This window comes from Camelina sativa, chromosome 10 (assembly GCF_030686135.1).
Source record: "Camelina sativa cultivar CO46 ecotype springtype chromosome 10, ASM3068613v1".
NCBI lineage: Eukaryota > Viridiplantae > Streptophyta > Magnoliopsida > Brassicales > Brassicaceae > Camelina > Camelina sativa.
In genome coordinates this window covers 5539459-5557174 of record NC_141889.1, presented here as the reverse complement: position 1 = coordinate 5557174, position 17716 = coordinate 5539459, and the positions used below count along the sequence as shown (strand labels likewise).

Genomic DNA, 17716 nt, shown 5'->3' with positions numbered 1-17716 from the left:
TGAGAATCTAGTTTAATCGTAAATTCTTCAGAAACAGAGCTCCATTTATTAGATGTGTACTTCATTCTCATTGTGTAGCATTAGCATTTACAGGCTGCTGCAAAGTGAAGAAGAGGAATAAATAAGAACGTAGAAGTATGATGCAGCAAATGAGCGTATGTATAGTAATAGAACCAATGAGTGTATAAGTATAACCTGCTTTTTGTCTCCGGTGAAGAGTTTGTAACCGCTGTCAAAAAGCAGACCCCAACCGGATAGCGAAATAAGTACAACTGCAAAGGCATGAATCAATCTTACTACGTTTTGGGTACTCTCTACAAGACTACAAGCACAAATCCATCATATCACTACTAGATAAGTACAAATACATACATGTTCCTCTTTCCAGTTTCGTGGGTTCATGGGCTGTTCGCCTGTTCCCAAAAGCTAACTTTAGCAGCTCCATGATCACCTGGACATTAATATATATCTAACATTTCATGTACTGGGAGAAGAAACGAAAAAAAAACAGCCACCTTCCCAAAGTTTCAACCTTTCTTTTTGTTTTTTGTGTGAAAATGCTCAAATAAGATATTCCAAAGCAATCACAGATAGAGTACCAGCGGCACTGGCGAGACCACGTCGTTGAGTAATAGAGGCCGATAGCGATTGAATCTGAGCTAACCTCGTGGCACGGCGAACGAAGAACGATATCGAGCTCGAATCTGATACAGGTTTGATTCTCCCCAAAGGAAAGAAGGGACGATCAAGTGAACAACGAAAGAGACCCGAGTAATAGTGATTTTTTTAGTTGGACTGTTAAACGGTTCGCATTTCAACCTTAGAAGGATAAGGCTAAAGGGGTCGGTATTAGAACCAAAAAAAGTAGTATTCATGTGAAAGGTGAAACCAAAAAAGACTGGGCATATGGCAACATGTTCTTGTATCAAAAATGTGTCTAGTGTAGAACTAGAATCATAAACCAGTACATAGTCTTCTGCTCTTTTACAACCAAAATCTTCTTAAGGATCACATAATTTAAGATCGCATAATTGAAACCAACATCCACAAATACGCTCTACCTACAAATCAGATCCAACTACGAAATCCGCCGAATCCTTCAGAGTCTTTCTCGCGCGCCAATACACTCCATTGGCTGTCTCCGACGTTCCCATCTGCAATCAACACCAGAAACATGGTCAGTAGAGTACTTCACATTAAGTCATAGTGTGGATTTTTCAGTCATGGTGTTAAGAATCCACTTTACCTTTCTCTCCAATGAGTAGTAATGCTTCCACAGCTCCACGTCTTGATTGTAACTAGCAACAGCAGAATCATACAGCTTCCGGGCATTACTGAGACTATCTTTATCACCTAAAAGGTTGGTCTCTATTTCAATGCAATTTTTGTATAGAACAAGACTGGGACCGGGAAGAGCCAAGAACCTGCGAATTTACGGCAACAATGGTGAGAATACATTAACATGTGTGACTCATTGGGAATGGAGTAGGAGTAGTGACTCACCTCTTGTATATCTTCCTCGCACTGTGGCTCCCTTTTGTTTCAAGAACAAATTTCACCACCGTGGAAGCAAGGGAAAACACATGGTCACTCCCATGGTTTTTGGCTACTGCTAAGATGGACATCTCTACAAGCTTGTCAAAATAAGTTCCCTGATGAGCAAAGAACTTAAAAGCCTGCAATACAATAAGCATTTTATTAGGATAGTCTTATATATCAACTAACTAGGGTATTCTCTAGAAAATATATAGGTCACATACCATTAGCCACAGGCTCTCAGATTCTGAGATCGGTACGTTCTTCCAAGCATGTGAAAGGAGCTCAAAGACAGTTTGCAATTCTGCTTTACTAGGAGTTGAGTTCCCTGAAAGTGATCTTATTTCAATGGAAACTCTTGAAAGCCACAACTTAGCTGATGCAGAAAATTTTCCAGAGCAAAGTTTTTCTGCTAGCTTCTGGGCTTCATGAGTCTTTCCCAGTTTCAAGTACAGAGAAACATATTCATCAGCAAGCATCTCAGTCAAACACCCGGTTTCATCAGCCTTTTGATACACGTTTATGATATGTGAAATGTAGTCCCCAGTCAAATTAGACGAAAGGGAAATTTCATCATCGTCCCCATTTGACTGTACAATAGACTCCATCAAAAACTTTATATAAATTTCAAACATAGAACTTGAAGTAACAGTTTGCAAGCCCTCTTCAAAAACCTGCATTCAGGAGACAAGGTTTAAGCCCTATCAGATATTTTATTTTTACTAGTAAGCCTATACAAAATGTGCTAGAGTAAGATAGGACAATCCTAAAAGACAAATCCCGTATAACCAATGTCCCTCTCATCCTCTCTGACATTATCAAACTAGGGAATTTGACTTCAAGTTTAAACAAAAAAGAGTGCGAGGAAAATAAAGACAAAAAGTTTGATTTTATATTCTACTTCAACTTTCAAGGAAGTGTCGGACAACTATGGCTTCCATTCTCAACAGACTTCGGCATTTACTGAAATTAATACTTTCTAGTTATTAAGTATATACATAAGTGGAGATGAGCTTTACCTGAATAGCCTTTTGCATTTGAGGATTGGCAAACTCTAAGCTTCTCTCTTTGCTAATACAACCACTCATTTCATGTCTAGCAAGCCAATTCCAGTATTCAGGGTCCTTGGAAAAATCACGCTTCAGGTCACTTAGAATCGTATTCCGGATTTCATCTGAATGGGCCAAGTCTGTTGCCTCTAGAATCTCCAAAAAACGCTTCCTCAAGTCAAAACTAGAAGGAAGAGACTCAACAGCTCCACTGTAGATTGCCTGAAGAACATTGGACCCTTTTTCCCGAAAGAAGTCAACTTTCTCAATCACATCCTCAACATCTTCAACATTAGAGTCGTCACTTTCCTCCTTTTCATTTCCTTCTATCTCATCTAGCGACATAAACAACTCTTTGTTTTCATCTTTCCACTTCTCATCCTCGACGCTTTTCGTATCACGCACCAAACTTCCTTTATCCTCACCAAGGGCAACTCTACGAGCTTTCAGCTTATTTAAGTAAGTAAGTTCCATTCGCAGATACTCAACCCACAAGTCTTCAGAGTTAGAACACGCTCTCAGTCCATTCTGCATAAGAGCACGAGCTGCAGCAACATTCAAGTTTCTATCAAATTCCCAAGCCGCAGCATATATCCACACTCCAGCAACTTTTGGATGAAACCTAATAGCTTGAGCCAAGGCCTACACATGTTACAGATAAAGATAAAACACAAATCAAATCAAACCTATCTTCCAAAATTTCATCAACAAGATATCATATTTGAAAGCTTTATTACCTTCTTAATTCTCCCATGCCTCTTCTGTTTACAGAACTCGAGATACCTAAACCACAAATTGATATCTCCCTTATACCTCATAGTCGCCAATCTATAAATCTCCACAATCCTAGCCACACCGGCGAAATCAGAAACCGATTTCTTCTTTCTTTTCGTAGAGTCACGCCTCACCGCTTTCCTACGTAGCAGGCGAAGCTCATCGAGCTTAACCTCATAGTCAATATAGGCTATAAAATCCTCTTTGAGTGGGCTCGGACGCTTTAATCGGTACTCGAACTTACGCCTCTGCTTCACGATCTCACTAATCTCTGCACGAGTGAAGATTCCTCTACGCTCTAGATCATCAAGCTCGTCAACCATCCGCTCGAGGCGGTACTGAACTACGTCGGCCATGGCTGCTGCTACTCGTTTCTCGGCGGGGACTGGTAACGGTAGGGCAAACGCTTAATGCATCTTCTCCTTCTTCTTCTTCACTTATTATATATGGGCCGTAAGAGTAGGAAGATGTTTGGGCCTAAGCCCAATATTTGATGGCCCATTGTTGACTGCTGCTCCAGTGTATTTGTGTTCTTCTTGGGAAAAGCTTAGAAGCTCAGGTCAGGACGACGATGACGCTCTTAGCTCTCTCTTCATCTCTTTATTCTTCTTCTTCTTCTTCTTCCATCTTCTGCCGCAATTCTCGCATTCCTTTTTCTCCTGTGTCGCGTCTTTCTTATCTTCATGGTGATAATAAGCTCACACTTGCTCCACCGCCGCAGTTTATAAATGCCGGCGTTAGTCTCCGTGGTTTCGGTGTTCCGGGCAAGTTTCCGAGTGTAAGAGTTAGGGTTTCGACGAGTTGCGAGAAAGAAAATGCACCAAACGGTGGGATTGAAGATGAGGCTGAACGATTTGCTCGGCGAGAGAGCACGATGCCTGATAGATTCAGATATTTGACCAGAGAAGCTCCGGACAGCCCTGTTATATGGCCTTGGTTTGTTGGTACTTTCCATTACCTTTACCTTAGTTTGAGTGGTCTTGTTCTAACAACTCGAATTAAACCGGAAAGATCAAATTTTGGATTTAAAAATTCCATTTTTGATGTTGTTCTGTCCTCAATTGCTGGAGCAATTCTGATTTAGAGTTTGATTGGTTTTAGTTTCCCACCTAAGATTGTGAATGGATGGATTATTTGAATATTAGTCTATTAGTTCGAGAGTTCTTGTGTATTTTACCTACCTTGTTGCATAGTTGGATTAGGGGAATATATATTCTAGTAACATGAATGATCCTTTGGATAGATTAAGTAACGTCTTGATCATCTGTTGCAGCGTTAGGGTTTCTTATGTATGCGTGGAGAGCAGTCTTGTTTGAGCTATCCAACTGGAGAAAAGCAGCTTTTGCTATCCTTGGGTTTGTAGGAGACCTTTCCAAGTTCGCATTGGCTCTTGTCTTCCACTTTATAGGCGATCCCATCACTTCTCTCATCAGCCTTGTTGAGACTGCAATGTACAGTATCCGGGCGTTCTACTCTGGGATTGTGGCTTACACGCCTGTGAGAGAGTTAACCACGGTGATCCTTCTTGCATCCTCAGTGCTTGCTATAGGAGAAGCTGTTGCGCCAAACTCTATCAGCAAGCAGCCGTATGTGGTAACTATTGCGGGTCTTGGTGGGTACGCAGCAGTGCAGAGTTACATCTCAGAGCCATTCTTCTGGACTGTTTTGTTGGGTTTGTATGGTTATTCCCGGTTGATAAAGAAGAGGGACGATGTGACCTCGGCTCTTCCTTCTGCAGCTGTTCTAGCAGGAGTAGGTGAGCCATGGGTGAGAGTGGTGGCCATCACAGGGTATCTGGCTTTAGCCATGTATCACAATACAACTAAAACCACCTCAGAGGAAGAGAGCCAGAACTTACGGAGGGCACCACCAATACCTTTGTTGGCTGCAGCATTGGCTATTGGCGTCCGGCTTGCTGCAAAATGGGCTGGTTACAGACACTTGACTTGGATGATTGTTTGAATTCTCTGCTGTAACAAAGAAATTTTAGAGACCATCAAAACTAGTTTGTGTTTTTGTACTTGTACGGTTGTACCTCTCTCCGGCTCTCCCAATGTTTGAAGAGAATTTCTGATAATATCTTCTGGGTAATGATAGTAAATACGGCCCATTAGTGTAAATAAAGCCCAATTAGTGGAATGGTCGTGGGCTATTTCTGGCTAGAAACGGTCCAAATAGATCACAGCTATAATTAGGGCTTCGCGATGACCTCTATATAATGGAGTCAGCTTCTTCGTCTTCATATCTCATTTCTGCCTTAGCCACTTTGTTCTTCATTTTGATTGTCATTGTTGGAGGCTCTGTTTGTTATTTTGTTGTATTGGTTTTTGTGGGAGAAAGGATTTTGCGTTTTTTGTATATATATATATATATATATATATATATTGCCTCACATCACCTTTAGCTTATTTTCTATATATAATCCACGAAAATAAAAGCTTGTCATCGAGGCATAGATTGAGTTGCGGTGTTAAAACGTGGAGGCATACTTGTTCATCATAGTTTAGCCTCTAAAATTATCCGCTAAATCACTTGTTTTTGCCATATATTCGTTTGGTTTTTTTGTTTACTGGTTTCCAGATCTGAACTTCGTTTGAGATTGACGAATTATCATCAGATTTATTTTGTAACACCCGTGAATCTTAACTGTTGACTAAGCATAAGCTGCTTGAACAAGTTTGTTCATATCAAATATGAAATGGGGTCGAATGGCTTAAATTAAACAAATTCAAGGACAGCGATTTCGACTTAAACTGACCCTATTTACCAAAAATATTGAATCTGTCGTATTGGTTCTTAATATAATGGTTCTCTAAAAAATTACAGAGATAGTGCCCAGTTCTTATGATCATGTGGGGTGGTTAAAGAAATCGATAATGAATTAGAGTTCATTAGAATTTGTCACAAGTTCCACATGGCAAACTTAAAATAAATTAACTAAGACCTGAATCAGTCGGTAGTTAAAATTATAAACTTTTTTATCCAGCACATCTGGATTCTAAAATGTCTCTATCAAAGTTCAATACTTGGTCATAGCTATGTCTCCATTGTTTCTCCTGGATCTCTTCAACTTGGTCCCCCTAGAATCAACCCTCTTTTGTTCAAGCTTTATCCGGAAAAAAAAATGACATTACTTTCCTCTCTAGGAAGAGTTTCTCGATCTGCCCCACTTGCCTCTAAGCTTCTTCTCCTCGGCACTCTAAGGTTTCACTGTGTCTACCTAAGATTCTAACTTTTTCATCGCTTTCCGAAAAGTCGGGACCTTTCTTTGATTTATATGATTCGTTTTCTCAGTCCGTTGTATCTTCGAATCTCTGACTTTTTACCGCCTTTTATCTTAATCTTTTCCATAAAAACCGTTACTAGTGTAGAACTACTTCTGATTAGCTTGTTCTGCAAATCTTTATCTACTTCTTTACTTGTGTGGTGAACAAAACCTGTGTCTGTTTTGTAACTTCGCAAATATCACTTTTTGGAGTTGCTCATTGAGGGTATTTTGTGTATTCTTTACACATTTTTCAGCGGTGGAAGTATAGTGGCATACTCTGATTCTAACACAGAAGTTAGCAAAAAGGAGGAGCAAAGGAAGAAGAAAGTAGTTGTGCTTTGGACTGGATGGGCTGGTATATCTTTCCTTAAAGATCTCGATATAACTTCCTACGATGTTCAGGTTGTGTCTCCGCAGAACTACTTTGCCTTTACGCCATTGTTACCTAGCGTCACCTGTGGAACTGTTGAAGCTAGAAGCATTGTGGAGTCTGTCCGTAATATAACTAAGAAGGTATGTACTTTGGATCTCTCTTTCAAACTGTATGCAGAAAGAGGCATCATCATCATCTGCTAAGCTTATGTAGCCTTTGTTGTTGTTTGCAGAAAAATGGGGAAATTGAATTGTGGGAAGCAGATTGTTTTAAGATCGTTCCTGTTAACCAAAAGGTTCACTGTCGACCAGTTTTCAAGGATGATCCTGAAGCAAGCCAAGACTTTTCACTCGGGTATGACTACTTGATCGTAGCAGTGGGAGCACAAGTCAACACATTTGGCACTCCTGGTGTACGTGAGAACTGCCATTTTCTCAGGTTAACTTCATTGGTTTCAAGTTGTGATTTTTATAATTCTTCCAGTTTCATACTTCAATTCATATAAATAAATAAAACACTGCAGGAAGTAGAGGATGCACAGAGGATTCGTAGAGGAGTGATAGATTGCTTTGAAAAAGCACTCCTTCCTGGTCTCACTGAGGAACAAAGACGAAGAAAGCTTCATTTTGTTATTGTGGGAGGAGGCCCTACTGGTGTGGAGTTTGCAGCTGAGCTACATGACTTTATTCAAGAGGATGTCACCAAAATATACCCATCAGTCAAAGAAATCGTGAAAATAACACTCATTCAATCTGGAGATCATATTTTGAATTCGTAAGTAGAAAACAACACTGTGGATCCTTTTTCGCCATTTCTTCAGCCAAGCTTGAGTTTGACTAAATGGTTGTCTGCAGATTTGATGAACGTATCAGTTCATTTGCTGAGCAAAAGTTCCTGCGAGATGGTATTGATGTTCAGACAGGAATGCGTGTGCTTTCTGTGTCTGATAAGGATATCACTGTGAAAATCAAATCAAGTGGAGAAGTTGTAAGTCTTCCTCATGGATTGATATTGTGGTCAACTGGAGTTGGAACCCGTCCTGTTATCAGCGACTTCATGGAGCAAGTTGAGCAAGGAGGCAGACGTGCGTTGGCAACTAATGAGTGGTTACAAGTGAAAGGATGTGAGAATGTTTATGCAGTTGGCGATTGTGCTTCCATAGCTCAACGCAAAATCACGGTCTGTACTCTGTGAACCCATTAGACAGTTGATGTTGTATGTTGATGTTGTTCCGTTAGACTGGTGCATGCTGAATCTTGATAGATTCTTTGATTACTTCAGGAGGACATTGCAAACATATTCAAAGCTGCAGATGTGGACAACTCTGGAACCTTGACCATGGAAGAGTTGCGAGATGTTGTTGATGATATCCTTGTGAGGTACCCGCAGGTGGAGCTATACCTGAAAAGCAAGCATATGAGGAATGTTAACGATCTGCTGGCTGATTCTGAAGGAAAAGAAAGGAAAGAAGTAGACATCGAGGCATTCAAATTGGCTCTCTCAGAGGTTGATTCACAGATGAAGACCCTGCCTGCAACTGCTCAGGTACTTGGTGCCTTCACCAATACGTAAAATCATGGGTTTTGTCTAGGGATTCTGGGTCAACGGTCTGCTTGTTTGTTTGTATAGGTCGCTGCTCAGCAAGGTGCTTATCTTGCAAAATGCTTCAACAGGATGGAGCAGTGTAAAGAGCTACCTGAAGGTCCTAAGCGTTTCAGAACTGGCGGGCATCATCAGTTTCGCCCCTTCCAGTATGTCTAATCTAATGAACTCAGGACCATGCATCCTCATAAACTTTTCAAGATATAGAGATGAAACCTCTTTGCTTGATTACAGGTACAAGCACTTTGGACAATTTGCTCCATTGGGAGGCGACCAAGCAGCTGCTGAACTACCTGGAGACTGGGTTTCAGCTGGAAAAAGCACCCAGTGGCTCTGGTATTCTGTTTATGCAAGGTATATAGTGAGAAACTCTTATTATTCGTTATATCAAATGTATAGAATTAAGGGTTGAAACAGATGAAACAAAAATGATGTGGTGAATGCAGCAAACAAGTCAGCTGGCGAACGAGGGCTCTGGTGGTGTCAGACTGGACAAGGAGGTACATATTCGGGAGGGACTCAAGCCGCATCTGAGACATTACTGCAAATTTGTTATGTGTTTGTGAGATTGTCTTTAAGGAGAACCAAAAGATTTTATCTCTCCCTGTGTTGTTTGTTTTTTGGTGTAAATCTCACAAAAGCTGTGGCGCCATCCTTGTGATTATAATAACCTTCTTGTTTGTTTTTGGCAAAGCAAAACTTTTTGAAAGAATCTTTCTTCATATGCAAAAAAGATAACAAAACTCGCAATCTTTGTGTATTTAGACAAGACATTAAGATTCTTTGCTCTACAATTCAGATGCAAGCAAGCAGAAAAACAAATCAAAACCAACCAAATTCACAATCAAGTCACCACAACAAGAGTTGAGGTTCAATTTTGATAAACCGGATCATTCATTCATTCTTCAAACCTGAGAAGCTGGCAAAAAGTGAAATTACGATCCTTGCTTTGTAATTCAGCAACTCTTTTAGCAGCACCTGAATCACGAGGGCTCCCTCCAAGACGACGAAGCGTTCTGATCTTAGGTAGCTTCTCACATATAGGAGTCTCATCATCATTCACACCACTGCTATAAAGATCAACTTCACTCGGAATCTCCCATCTCTTCTTCACTCTCCCTTCACTCTTGCTATTTTCATCAGAAGCTCTTCTCTTCTCCGACCTGTTGTGATTCTCTTTCTCTTCATTCTCAGGCAACGAACGTTTCCTCGCATCTTTCTCTCCACCCTGCGTCTTACTCACTAGACTATACCTACTAGCAACAACCCTCCCTGGTTTCAATGGTTTCCTCAAAGAAACATTCTTTTCATCGTCTTTGAATAGCTTCTTAGGCTGGATTGACAAAAGAACACCTTCTTCTTTCTTCACCGTTCTCTTTGATCCCACAGTCGTCGCTGCTTGCTTCTGACCCGCAGTCGTCATCTTGGCTTTACGAGATCTTGGACTCAGACTCAGACTCAAACTCGTTCTCCCTTTATTATTACCTCTGTTCGTCATTTTGCCTTCGTCTATACCAGGAAGCTTAAAGAAACAAGACTTGCGCCGATTCTGAGCCGTTTGAAGAGGAGTCACAGTTTCGGATCTCTTGGCGGAATTGAATATCTCCGCCGGTCCAAGACTAACGCCTCTACGATTAGTAGTAGTAGCTCTTGATTTGGATGATCCTTGGAGAGACGAATCATCGAATTTGACTGTTGGTTTCTGAGATTCCATAAACTTCGCCGGGACGATTCTTCCTCTTATAGCAACGCTTCTCGCGGTTTGCTCAGCTTTCTCTAACCGGAGCGACTCCAATCTCGTCGATAACCGTCCGATCTCCTTCTCTACCTTTTCGATCTCTGCATCGATGTCTCGTTTACTCCGATCCGCGCCAGATTTGGACTTGACGGTTTTAGATTTCGCCGACGGAGCTGCTGCTGCTGCTGCTTCTTCTTCTTGATCGGTGGTGATCGAGACTGAGGACTGGAGCGAAGAGGAAACCGAAATTGAGAAATGATTCTCTTTGATACCATCGGAATCGAATGATTCGTTGAGTTGAGAAGACCAAGAAGTAGCTTCTTCGATGGCGGAAGTAATCTGGGAATCTCCATCGTCGAAAGCGGCGTTGTTCCAGATCTGAAGCTTTGGAGGAGCGTCAATCGTTTCTGTAGCCTCGATTGAAGTCATTTTCTTGAGCGAATCGAACTAGGGTTTTGGAGGAATGACTTTGAGGATGAAGATGGAGAAGGGAGAGAAGCTGAGTATTTCTTGAGGATTTATTTGACCGTTGGAAATGAATGGGAGAGACGTTACTCATTATTTTCTCCATTAGAGAGGAGCGTCGTGAGATTTGAACCGTTGGATGAAAACTGATACGCTCCGATTTCGTTTAAAATACATATATGGGCTATTGGGCCAATATAGCTCAATAGTTTATTTAGATATTTGGGCCTGTGAATAAATTATTCATTAGGTACAATAATAATAGACCAGACTTTCCCAATAATGACAACCACCTTAAATAAAATAAATAAACATTATGGAGTGACTGACTTGTCTGTCTCATTGGATAACGATGGTTTTGGAATCTTTTGGGATTATTATTAATTTATTTATTTAAAATTGAGATAATCGCATTTCACTGTGGATAAAGTTGAATTAAGTGGTAATCGCAATCAAGATTCCAAGAGTTTTTGCATGATCGAATCGAAACGCTTGCTTTGATCTTTTCAAACATTTCTAGTATTCACATAGATGTAACCAAAACTATATACAGTTGTGTCCAGAAAAAAAAAAAAAAAAAAAAACATGACTCAAGCGAGTCCATGAACTGTTGTGGTGGAAGTATAGTGGCATACTCTGATTCTAACACAGAAGTTAGCAAAAAGGAGGAGCAAAGGAAGAAGAAAGTAGTTGTGCTTTGGACTGGATGGGCTGGTATATCTTTCCTTAAAGATCTCGATATAACTTCCTACGATGTTCAGGTTGTGTCTCCGCAGAACTACTTTGCCTTTACGCCATTGTTACCTAGCGTCACCTGTGGAACTGTTGAAGCTAGAAGCATTGTGGAGTCTGTCCGTAATATAACTAAGAAGGTATGTACTTTGGATCTCTCTTTCAAACTGTATGCAGAAAGAGGCATCATCATCATCTGCTAAGCTTATGTAGCCTTTGTTGTTGTTTGCAGAAAAATGGGGAAATTGAATTGTGGGAAGCAGATTGTTTTAAGATCGTTCCTGTTAACCAAAAGGTTCACTGTCGACCAGTTTTCAAGGATGATCCTGAAGCAAGCCAAGACTTTTCACTCGGGTATGACTACTTGATCGTAGCAGTGGGAGCACAAGTCAACACATTTGGCACTCCTGGTGTACGTGAGAACTGCCATTTTCTCAGGTTAACTTCATTGGTTTCAAGTTGTGATTTTTATAATTCTTCCAGTTTCATACTTCAATTCATATAAATAAATAAAACACTGCAGGAAGTAGAGGATGCACAGAGGATTCGTAGAGGAGTGATAGATTGCTTTGAAAAAGCACTCCTTCCTGGTCTCACTGAGGAACAAAGACGAAGAAAGCTTCATTTTGTTATTGTGGGAGGAGGCCCTACTGGTGTGGAGTTTGCAGCTGAGCTACATGACTTTATTCAAGAGGATGTCACCAAAATATACCCATCAGTCAAAGAAATCGTGAAAATAACACTCATTCAATCTGGAGATCATATTTTGAATTCGTAAGTAGAAAACAACACTGTGGATCCTTTTTCGCCATTTCTTCAGCCAAGCTTGAGTTTGACTAAATGGTTGTCTGCAGATTTGATGAACGTATCAGTTCATTTGCTGAGCAAAAGTTCCTGCGAGATGGTATTGATGTTCAGACAGGAATGCGTGTGCTTTCTGTGTCTGATAAGGATATCACTGTGAAAATCAAATCAAGTGGAGAAGTTGTAAGTCTTCCTCATGGATTGATATTGTGGTCAACTGGAGTTGGAACCCGTCCTGTTATCAGCGACTTCATGGAGCAAGTTGAGCAAGGAGGCAGACGTGCGTTGGCAACTAATGAGTGGTTACAAGTGAAAGGATGTGAGAATGTTTATGCAGTTGGCGATTGTGCTTCCATAGCTCAACGCAAAATCACGGTCTGTACTCTGTGAACCCATTAGACAGTTGATGTTGTATGTTGATGTTGTTCCGTTAGACTGGTGCATGCTGAATCTTGATAGATTCTTTGATTACTTCAGGAGGACATTGCAAACATATTCAAAGCTGCAGATGTGGACAACTCTGGAACCTTGACCATGGAAGAGTTGCGAGATGTTGTTGATGATATCCTTGTGAGGTACCCGCAGGTGGAGCTATACCTGAAAAGCAAGCATATGAGGAATGTTAACGATCTGCTGGCTGATTCTGAAGGAAAAGAAAGGAAAGAAGTAGACATCGAGGCATTCAAATTGGCTCTCTCAGAGGTTGATTCACAGATGAAGACCCTGCCTGCAACTGCTCAGGTACTTGGTGCCTTCACCAATACGTAAAATCATGGGTTTTGTCTAGGGATTCTGGGTCAACGGTCTGCTTGTTTGTTTGTATAGGTCGCTGCTCAGCAAGGTGCTTATCTTGCAAAATGCTTCAACAGGATGGAGCAGTGTAAAGAGCTACCTGAAGGTCCTAAGCGTTTCAGAACTGGCGGGCATCATCAGTTTCGCCCCTTCCAGTATGTCTAATCTAATGAACTCAGGACCATGCATCCTCATAAACTTTTCAAGATATAGAGATGAAACCTCTTTGCTTGATTACAGGTACAAGCACTTTGGACAATTTGCTCCATTGGGAGGCGACCAAGCAGCTGCTGAACTACCTGGAGACTGGGTTTCAGCTGGAAAAAGCACCCAGTGGCTCTGGTATTCTGTTTATGCAAGGTATATAGTGAGAAACTCTTATTATTCGTTATATCAAATGTATAGAATTAAGGGTTGAAACAGATGAAACAAAAATGATGTGGTGAATGCAGCAAACAAGTCAGCTGGCGAACGAGGGCTCTGGTGGTGTCAGACTGGACAAGGAGGTACATATTCGGGAGGGACTCAAGCCGCATCTGAGACATTACTGCAAATTTGTTATGTGTTTGTGAGATTGTCTTTAAGGAGAACCAAAAGATTTTATCTCTCCCTGTGTTGTTTGTTTTTTGGTGTAAATCTCACAAAAGCTGTGGCGCCATCCTTGTGATTATAATAACCTTCTTGTTTGTTTTTGGCAAAGCAAAACTTTTTGAAAGAATCTTTCTTCATATGCAAAAAAGATAACAAAACTCGCAATCTTTGTGTATTTAGACAAGACATTAAGATTCTTTGCTCTACAATTCAGATGCAAGCAAGCAGAAAAACAAATCAAAACCAACCAAATTCACAATCAAGTCACCACAACAAGAGTTGAGGTTCAATTTTGATAAACCGGATCATTCATTCATTCTTCAAACCTGAGAAGCTGGCAAAAAGTGAAATTACGATCCTTGCTTTGTAATTCAGCAACTCTTTTAGCAGCACCTGAATCACGAGGGCTCCCTCCAAGACGACGAAGCGTTCTGATCTTAGGTAGCTTCTCACATATAGGAGTCTCATCATCATTCACACCACTGCTATAAAGATCAACTTCACTCGGAATCTCCCATCTCTTCTTCACTCTCCCTTCACTCTTGCTATTTTCATCAGAAGCTCTTCTCTTCTCCGACCTGTTGTGATTCTCTTTCTCTTCATTCTCAGGCAACGAACGTTTCCTCGCATCTTTCTCTCCACCCTGCGTCTTACTCACTAGACTATACCTACTAGCAACAACCCTCCCTGGTTTCAATGGTTTCCTCAAAGAAACATTCTTTTCATCGTCTTTGAATAGCTTCTTAGGCTGGATTGACAAAAGAACACCTTCTTCTTTCTTCACCGTTCTCTTTGATCCCACAGTCGTCGCTGCTTGCTTCTGACCCGCAGTCGTCATCTTGGCTTTACGAGATCTTGGACTCAGACTCAGACTCAAACTCGTTCTCCCTTTATTATTACCTCTGTTCGTCATTTTGCCTTCGTCTATACCAGGAAGCTTAAAGAAACAAGACTTGCGCCGATTCTGAGCCGTTTGAAGAGGAGTCACAGTTTCGGATCTCTTGGCGGAATTGAATATCTCCGCCGGTCCAAGACTAACGCCTCTACGATTAGTAGTAGTAGCTCTTGATTTGGATGATCCTTGGAGAGACGAATCATCGAATTTGACTGTTGGTTTCTGAGATTCCATAAACTTCGCCGGGACGATTCTTCCTCTTATAGCAACGCTTCTCGCGGTTTGCTCAGCTTTCTCTAACCGGAGCGACTCCAATCTCGTCGATAACCGTCCGATCTCCTTCTCTACCTTTTCGATCTCTGCATCGATGTCTCGTTTACTCCGATCCGCGCCAGATTTGGACTTGACGGTTTTAGATTTCGCCGACGGAGCTGCTGCTGCTGCTGCTTCTTCTTCTTGATCGGTGGTGATCGAGACTGAGGACTGGAGCGAAGAGGAAACCGAAATTGAGAAATGATTCTCTTTGATACCATCGGAATCGAATGATTCGTTGAGTTGAGAAGACCAAGAAGTAGCTTCTTCGATGGCGGAAGTAATCTGGGAATCTCCATCGTCGAAAGCGGCGTTGTTCCAGATCTGAAGCTTTGGAGGAGCGTCAATCGTTTCTGTAGCCTCGATTGAAGTCATTTTCTTGAGCGAATCGAACTAGGGTTTTGGAGGAATGACTTTGAGGATGAAGATGGAGAAGGGAGAGAAGCTGAGTATTTCTTGAGGATTTATTTGACCGTTGGAAATGAATGGGAGAGACGTTACTCATTATTTTCTCCATTAGAGAGGAGCGTCGTGAGATTTGAACCGTTGGATGAAAACTGATACGCTCCGATTTCGTTTAAAATACATATATGGGCTATTGGGCCAATATAGCTCAATAGTTTATTTAGATATTTGGGCCTGTGAATAAATTATTCATTAGGTACAATAATAATAGACCAGACTTTCCCAATAATGACAACCACCTTAAATAAAATAAATAAACATTATGGAGTGACTGACTTGTCTGTCTCATTGGATAACGATGGTTTTGGAATCTTTTGGGATTATTATTAATTTATTTATTTAAAATTGAGATAATCGCATTTCACTGTGGATAAAGTTGAATTAAGTGGTAATCGCAATCAAGATTCCAAGAGTTTTTGCATGATCGAATCGAAACGCTTGCTTTGATCTTTTCAAACATTTCTAGTATTCACATAGATGTAACCAAAACTATATACAGTTGTGTCCAGAAAAAAAAAAAAAAAAAAAAACATGACTCAAGCGAGTCCATGAACAGCGCGAGTCAACCATCAGAGATGAAACCAAACTTTTATATATACAGTTTGCATCAAGAATCTGACTCGAGCGGGTTCGTTCATAAGCGAGTCATCTATCACCATCATCTGAAGATGGGAGATGATCTTACGAATTTAGCCTTGTGCCCAGCAGTTGAGGTACATAACTTGGCGGAGTGACTCATCGGGGGTTGAAGAAGAGTTACGACGTCTTTCTTCAGCTGGGATACTGTCTCCGGCGAGATCAGCGGCGGCGAGAGGACGGAGATCGGAGGAAAGCCTGCGTTGGAGACGGTGAGCGGAGGTGATTCCGCTTTTCAACTTGACGCCGTGATCGGCGTTTCCTTGAACTGCTACGAATGATGCTGCCATCCAAATCTTGTTCAGATAACTCATGTTTTTTTTTTTGGTATATAATTAATATCTTCTTGAATTGGAGAAACCTTTAAGAAGCTTTGAAAGACTTTTGAGAAGCTCTTGTTGTTTTTTTCTGTAAATGGACGATTTTTGTAGGAAGGTAAAGCATGGGTGAGGTTGGTACTTATAGCCAGCCAGAGGGGTATGGGAGTGAGGGTAAATATGTAACTTTGAAAAGATCTAAAAAATAGCGGTACCGTGGAATGGATTAATTAGTGGGTGGGATCCTGGTTTTTGTAAAGCGATGTTGAGAGAGATAGATAGAACAGATTACTCGTGAAAATCTCGAGAGAAATTGAGAGTGGCTGAGTAAGGAAGGTACCAAGTGGCGATCTTAGAGGGTCCTATCCTCAAGATGAGTCATCACCCTCCTTTGTTTGCTTCAATTATCGATTCCCCCCCCCCCCCCCCCCGTGTAGGTCCCACTCTTTTTTCTTTTCAATTTGGTTTTATTTGAGTTTTTAATGTAAATTGTCTCTTGTTTGTTTTGTTTTATACTCAAATGTAAATGTAACCATGGGTAGGCCAAAACAATACTTTGGCTACATTATGTGGGGATGCCTCCTAGAAGAGGACTCGGGCGGAGAGTCCCACGAGGGGTTCGTTGACGTGTAAGCCGCTTATTGGGTCGTCACGTGCGTCTTCACGTGCTATAACATCAATTGCTTCTTGTGTCCCTTTAACAATTCTATTGCTAAGTGGTTTTTAATACAATACAACCAATCAGAGTTCTTTCGTATGTGGAAGTGGAACAAAAAGTACCTCATTAAGACATTAACTAGGATACACAATGTATGCTTAGAGAGATTGCAACTTTATAAAAGAGAGAGAGAGAGATTAGTACTATTATCCTTTTTCCGGTGTTTAAACAAACGACACCGTTTTAGAGCAAAGGCTGAAAAAACATGCATCCCATTTAAAAGCTTGGGCAGTATTGGTGACAAGATTGTCTGGCCCATCAACCACCGTGAAGGCTTCTCTTTAACGTAAGGCTACGGATTTGGATCTTCTTCGGTGATTCTGACAGTATTTTTTTTATAAGTGATATCAATCTTGTGATAATATAGATAAGCCATGTCTGCTTCTTCTTGTTATAACTATGTCATCACATTTATTGTCTTTTCAAACTATCTATATTAGGGCATCTGTACCCGCACTTACTATCAAAGAGAGTTGCTCAAATAAAATAATATAATAATGAAAAAGAAGGGAAAAAGTAGAGTATCCTTTCTTGAATTGCTTCCAACAGCAACGTTGCTCAGATAAATGGGGCATGTGTAATCTTTTCAGTGGGTGCTACTAAAAAAAAGTAAAAAATATATATATTTGATTAAAATAATTTTTTTTTA

The 17716-nt window shown here is 40.8% G+C and overlaps 7 protein-coding genes across 7 annotated transcripts; 3 read left to right on the top strand and 4 right to left on the bottom strand.

Annotated features, from left to right (window-relative positions):
- Positions 1–907: 907 nt before the first annotated feature.
- On the bottom strand, positions 908–3788 carry LOC104717392 (uncharacterized). Its single transcript, XM_010434948.3, has 6 exons — positions 3323–3788; positions 2556–3227; positions 1761–2210; positions 1504–1676; positions 1247–1424; positions 908–1154 (listed from the first exon to the last, which is right to left on the bottom strand). Exons 1-6 carry the CDS (start codon positions 3713–3715, stop codon positions 1062–1064), a joined length of 1959 nt encoding a protein of 652 aa, XP_010433250.2. The 5' UTR covers positions 3716–3788; the 3' UTR covers positions 908–1061.
- On the top strand, positions 3787–5436 carry LOC104717391 (uncharacterized). Its single transcript, XM_010434947.2, has 2 exons — positions 3787–4303; positions 4633–5436. Exons 1-2 carry the CDS (start codon positions 3931–3933, stop codon positions 5319–5321), a joined length of 1062 nt encoding a protein of 353 aa, XP_010433249.2. The 5' UTR covers positions 3787–3930; the 3' UTR covers positions 5322–5436.
- A 913-nt stretch (positions 5437–6349) lies between these two features.
- On the top strand, positions 6350–9311 carry LOC104717390 (external alternative NAD(P)H-ubiquinone oxidoreductase B1, mitochondrial-like). The gene is made up of 9 exons (XM_087469631.1): positions 6350–6563; positions 6882–7140; positions 7233–7451; positions 7524–7774; positions 7855–8179; positions 8282–8545; positions 8630–8751; positions 8837–8956; positions 9049–9311. The coding sequence occupies exons 1-9, from the start codon at positions 6484–6486 to the stop codon at positions 9134–9136; spliced, it is 1728 nt and encodes a 575-aa protein (XP_087325757.1). The 5' UTR covers positions 6350–6483; the 3' UTR covers positions 9137–9311.
- Positions 9303–10906, bottom strand: LOC147935828 (uncharacterized). The gene has a single exon (XM_087469630.1). The coding sequence runs from the start codon at positions 10767–10769 to the stop codon at positions 9501–9503; it is 1269 nt and encodes a 422-aa protein (XP_087325756.1). The 5' UTR covers positions 10770–10906; the 3' UTR covers positions 9303–9500.
- A 359-nt stretch (positions 10907–11265) lies between these two features.
- Positions 11266–13848, top strand: LOC147935827 (external alternative NAD(P)H-ubiquinone oxidoreductase B1, mitochondrial-like). The gene is made up of 8 exons (XM_087469629.1): positions 11266–11677; positions 11770–11988; positions 12061–12311; positions 12392–12716; positions 12819–13082; positions 13167–13288; positions 13374–13493; positions 13586–13848. The coding sequence occupies exons 1-8, from the start codon at positions 11408–11410 to the stop codon at positions 13671–13673; spliced, it is 1659 nt and encodes a 552-aa protein (XP_087325755.1). The 5' UTR covers positions 11266–11407; the 3' UTR covers positions 13674–13848.
- LOC109127072 (uncharacterized) lies at positions 13840–15443 on the bottom strand. Its single transcript, XM_087469628.1, has one exon. The coding sequence runs from the start codon at positions 15304–15306 to the stop codon at positions 14038–14040; it is 1269 nt and encodes a 422-aa protein (XP_087325754.1). The 5' UTR covers positions 15307–15443; the 3' UTR covers positions 13840–14037.
- A 395-nt stretch (positions 15444–15838) lies between these two features.
- Positions 15839–16476, bottom strand: LOC104717388 (uncharacterized). Its single transcript, XM_010434946.3, has one exon. The coding sequence runs from the start codon at positions 16344–16346 to the stop codon at positions 16086–16088; it is 261 nt and encodes an 86-aa protein (XP_010433248.1). The 5' UTR covers positions 16347–16476; the 3' UTR covers positions 15839–16085.
- Between the last annotated feature and the right edge of the window lie 1240 nt (positions 16477–17716).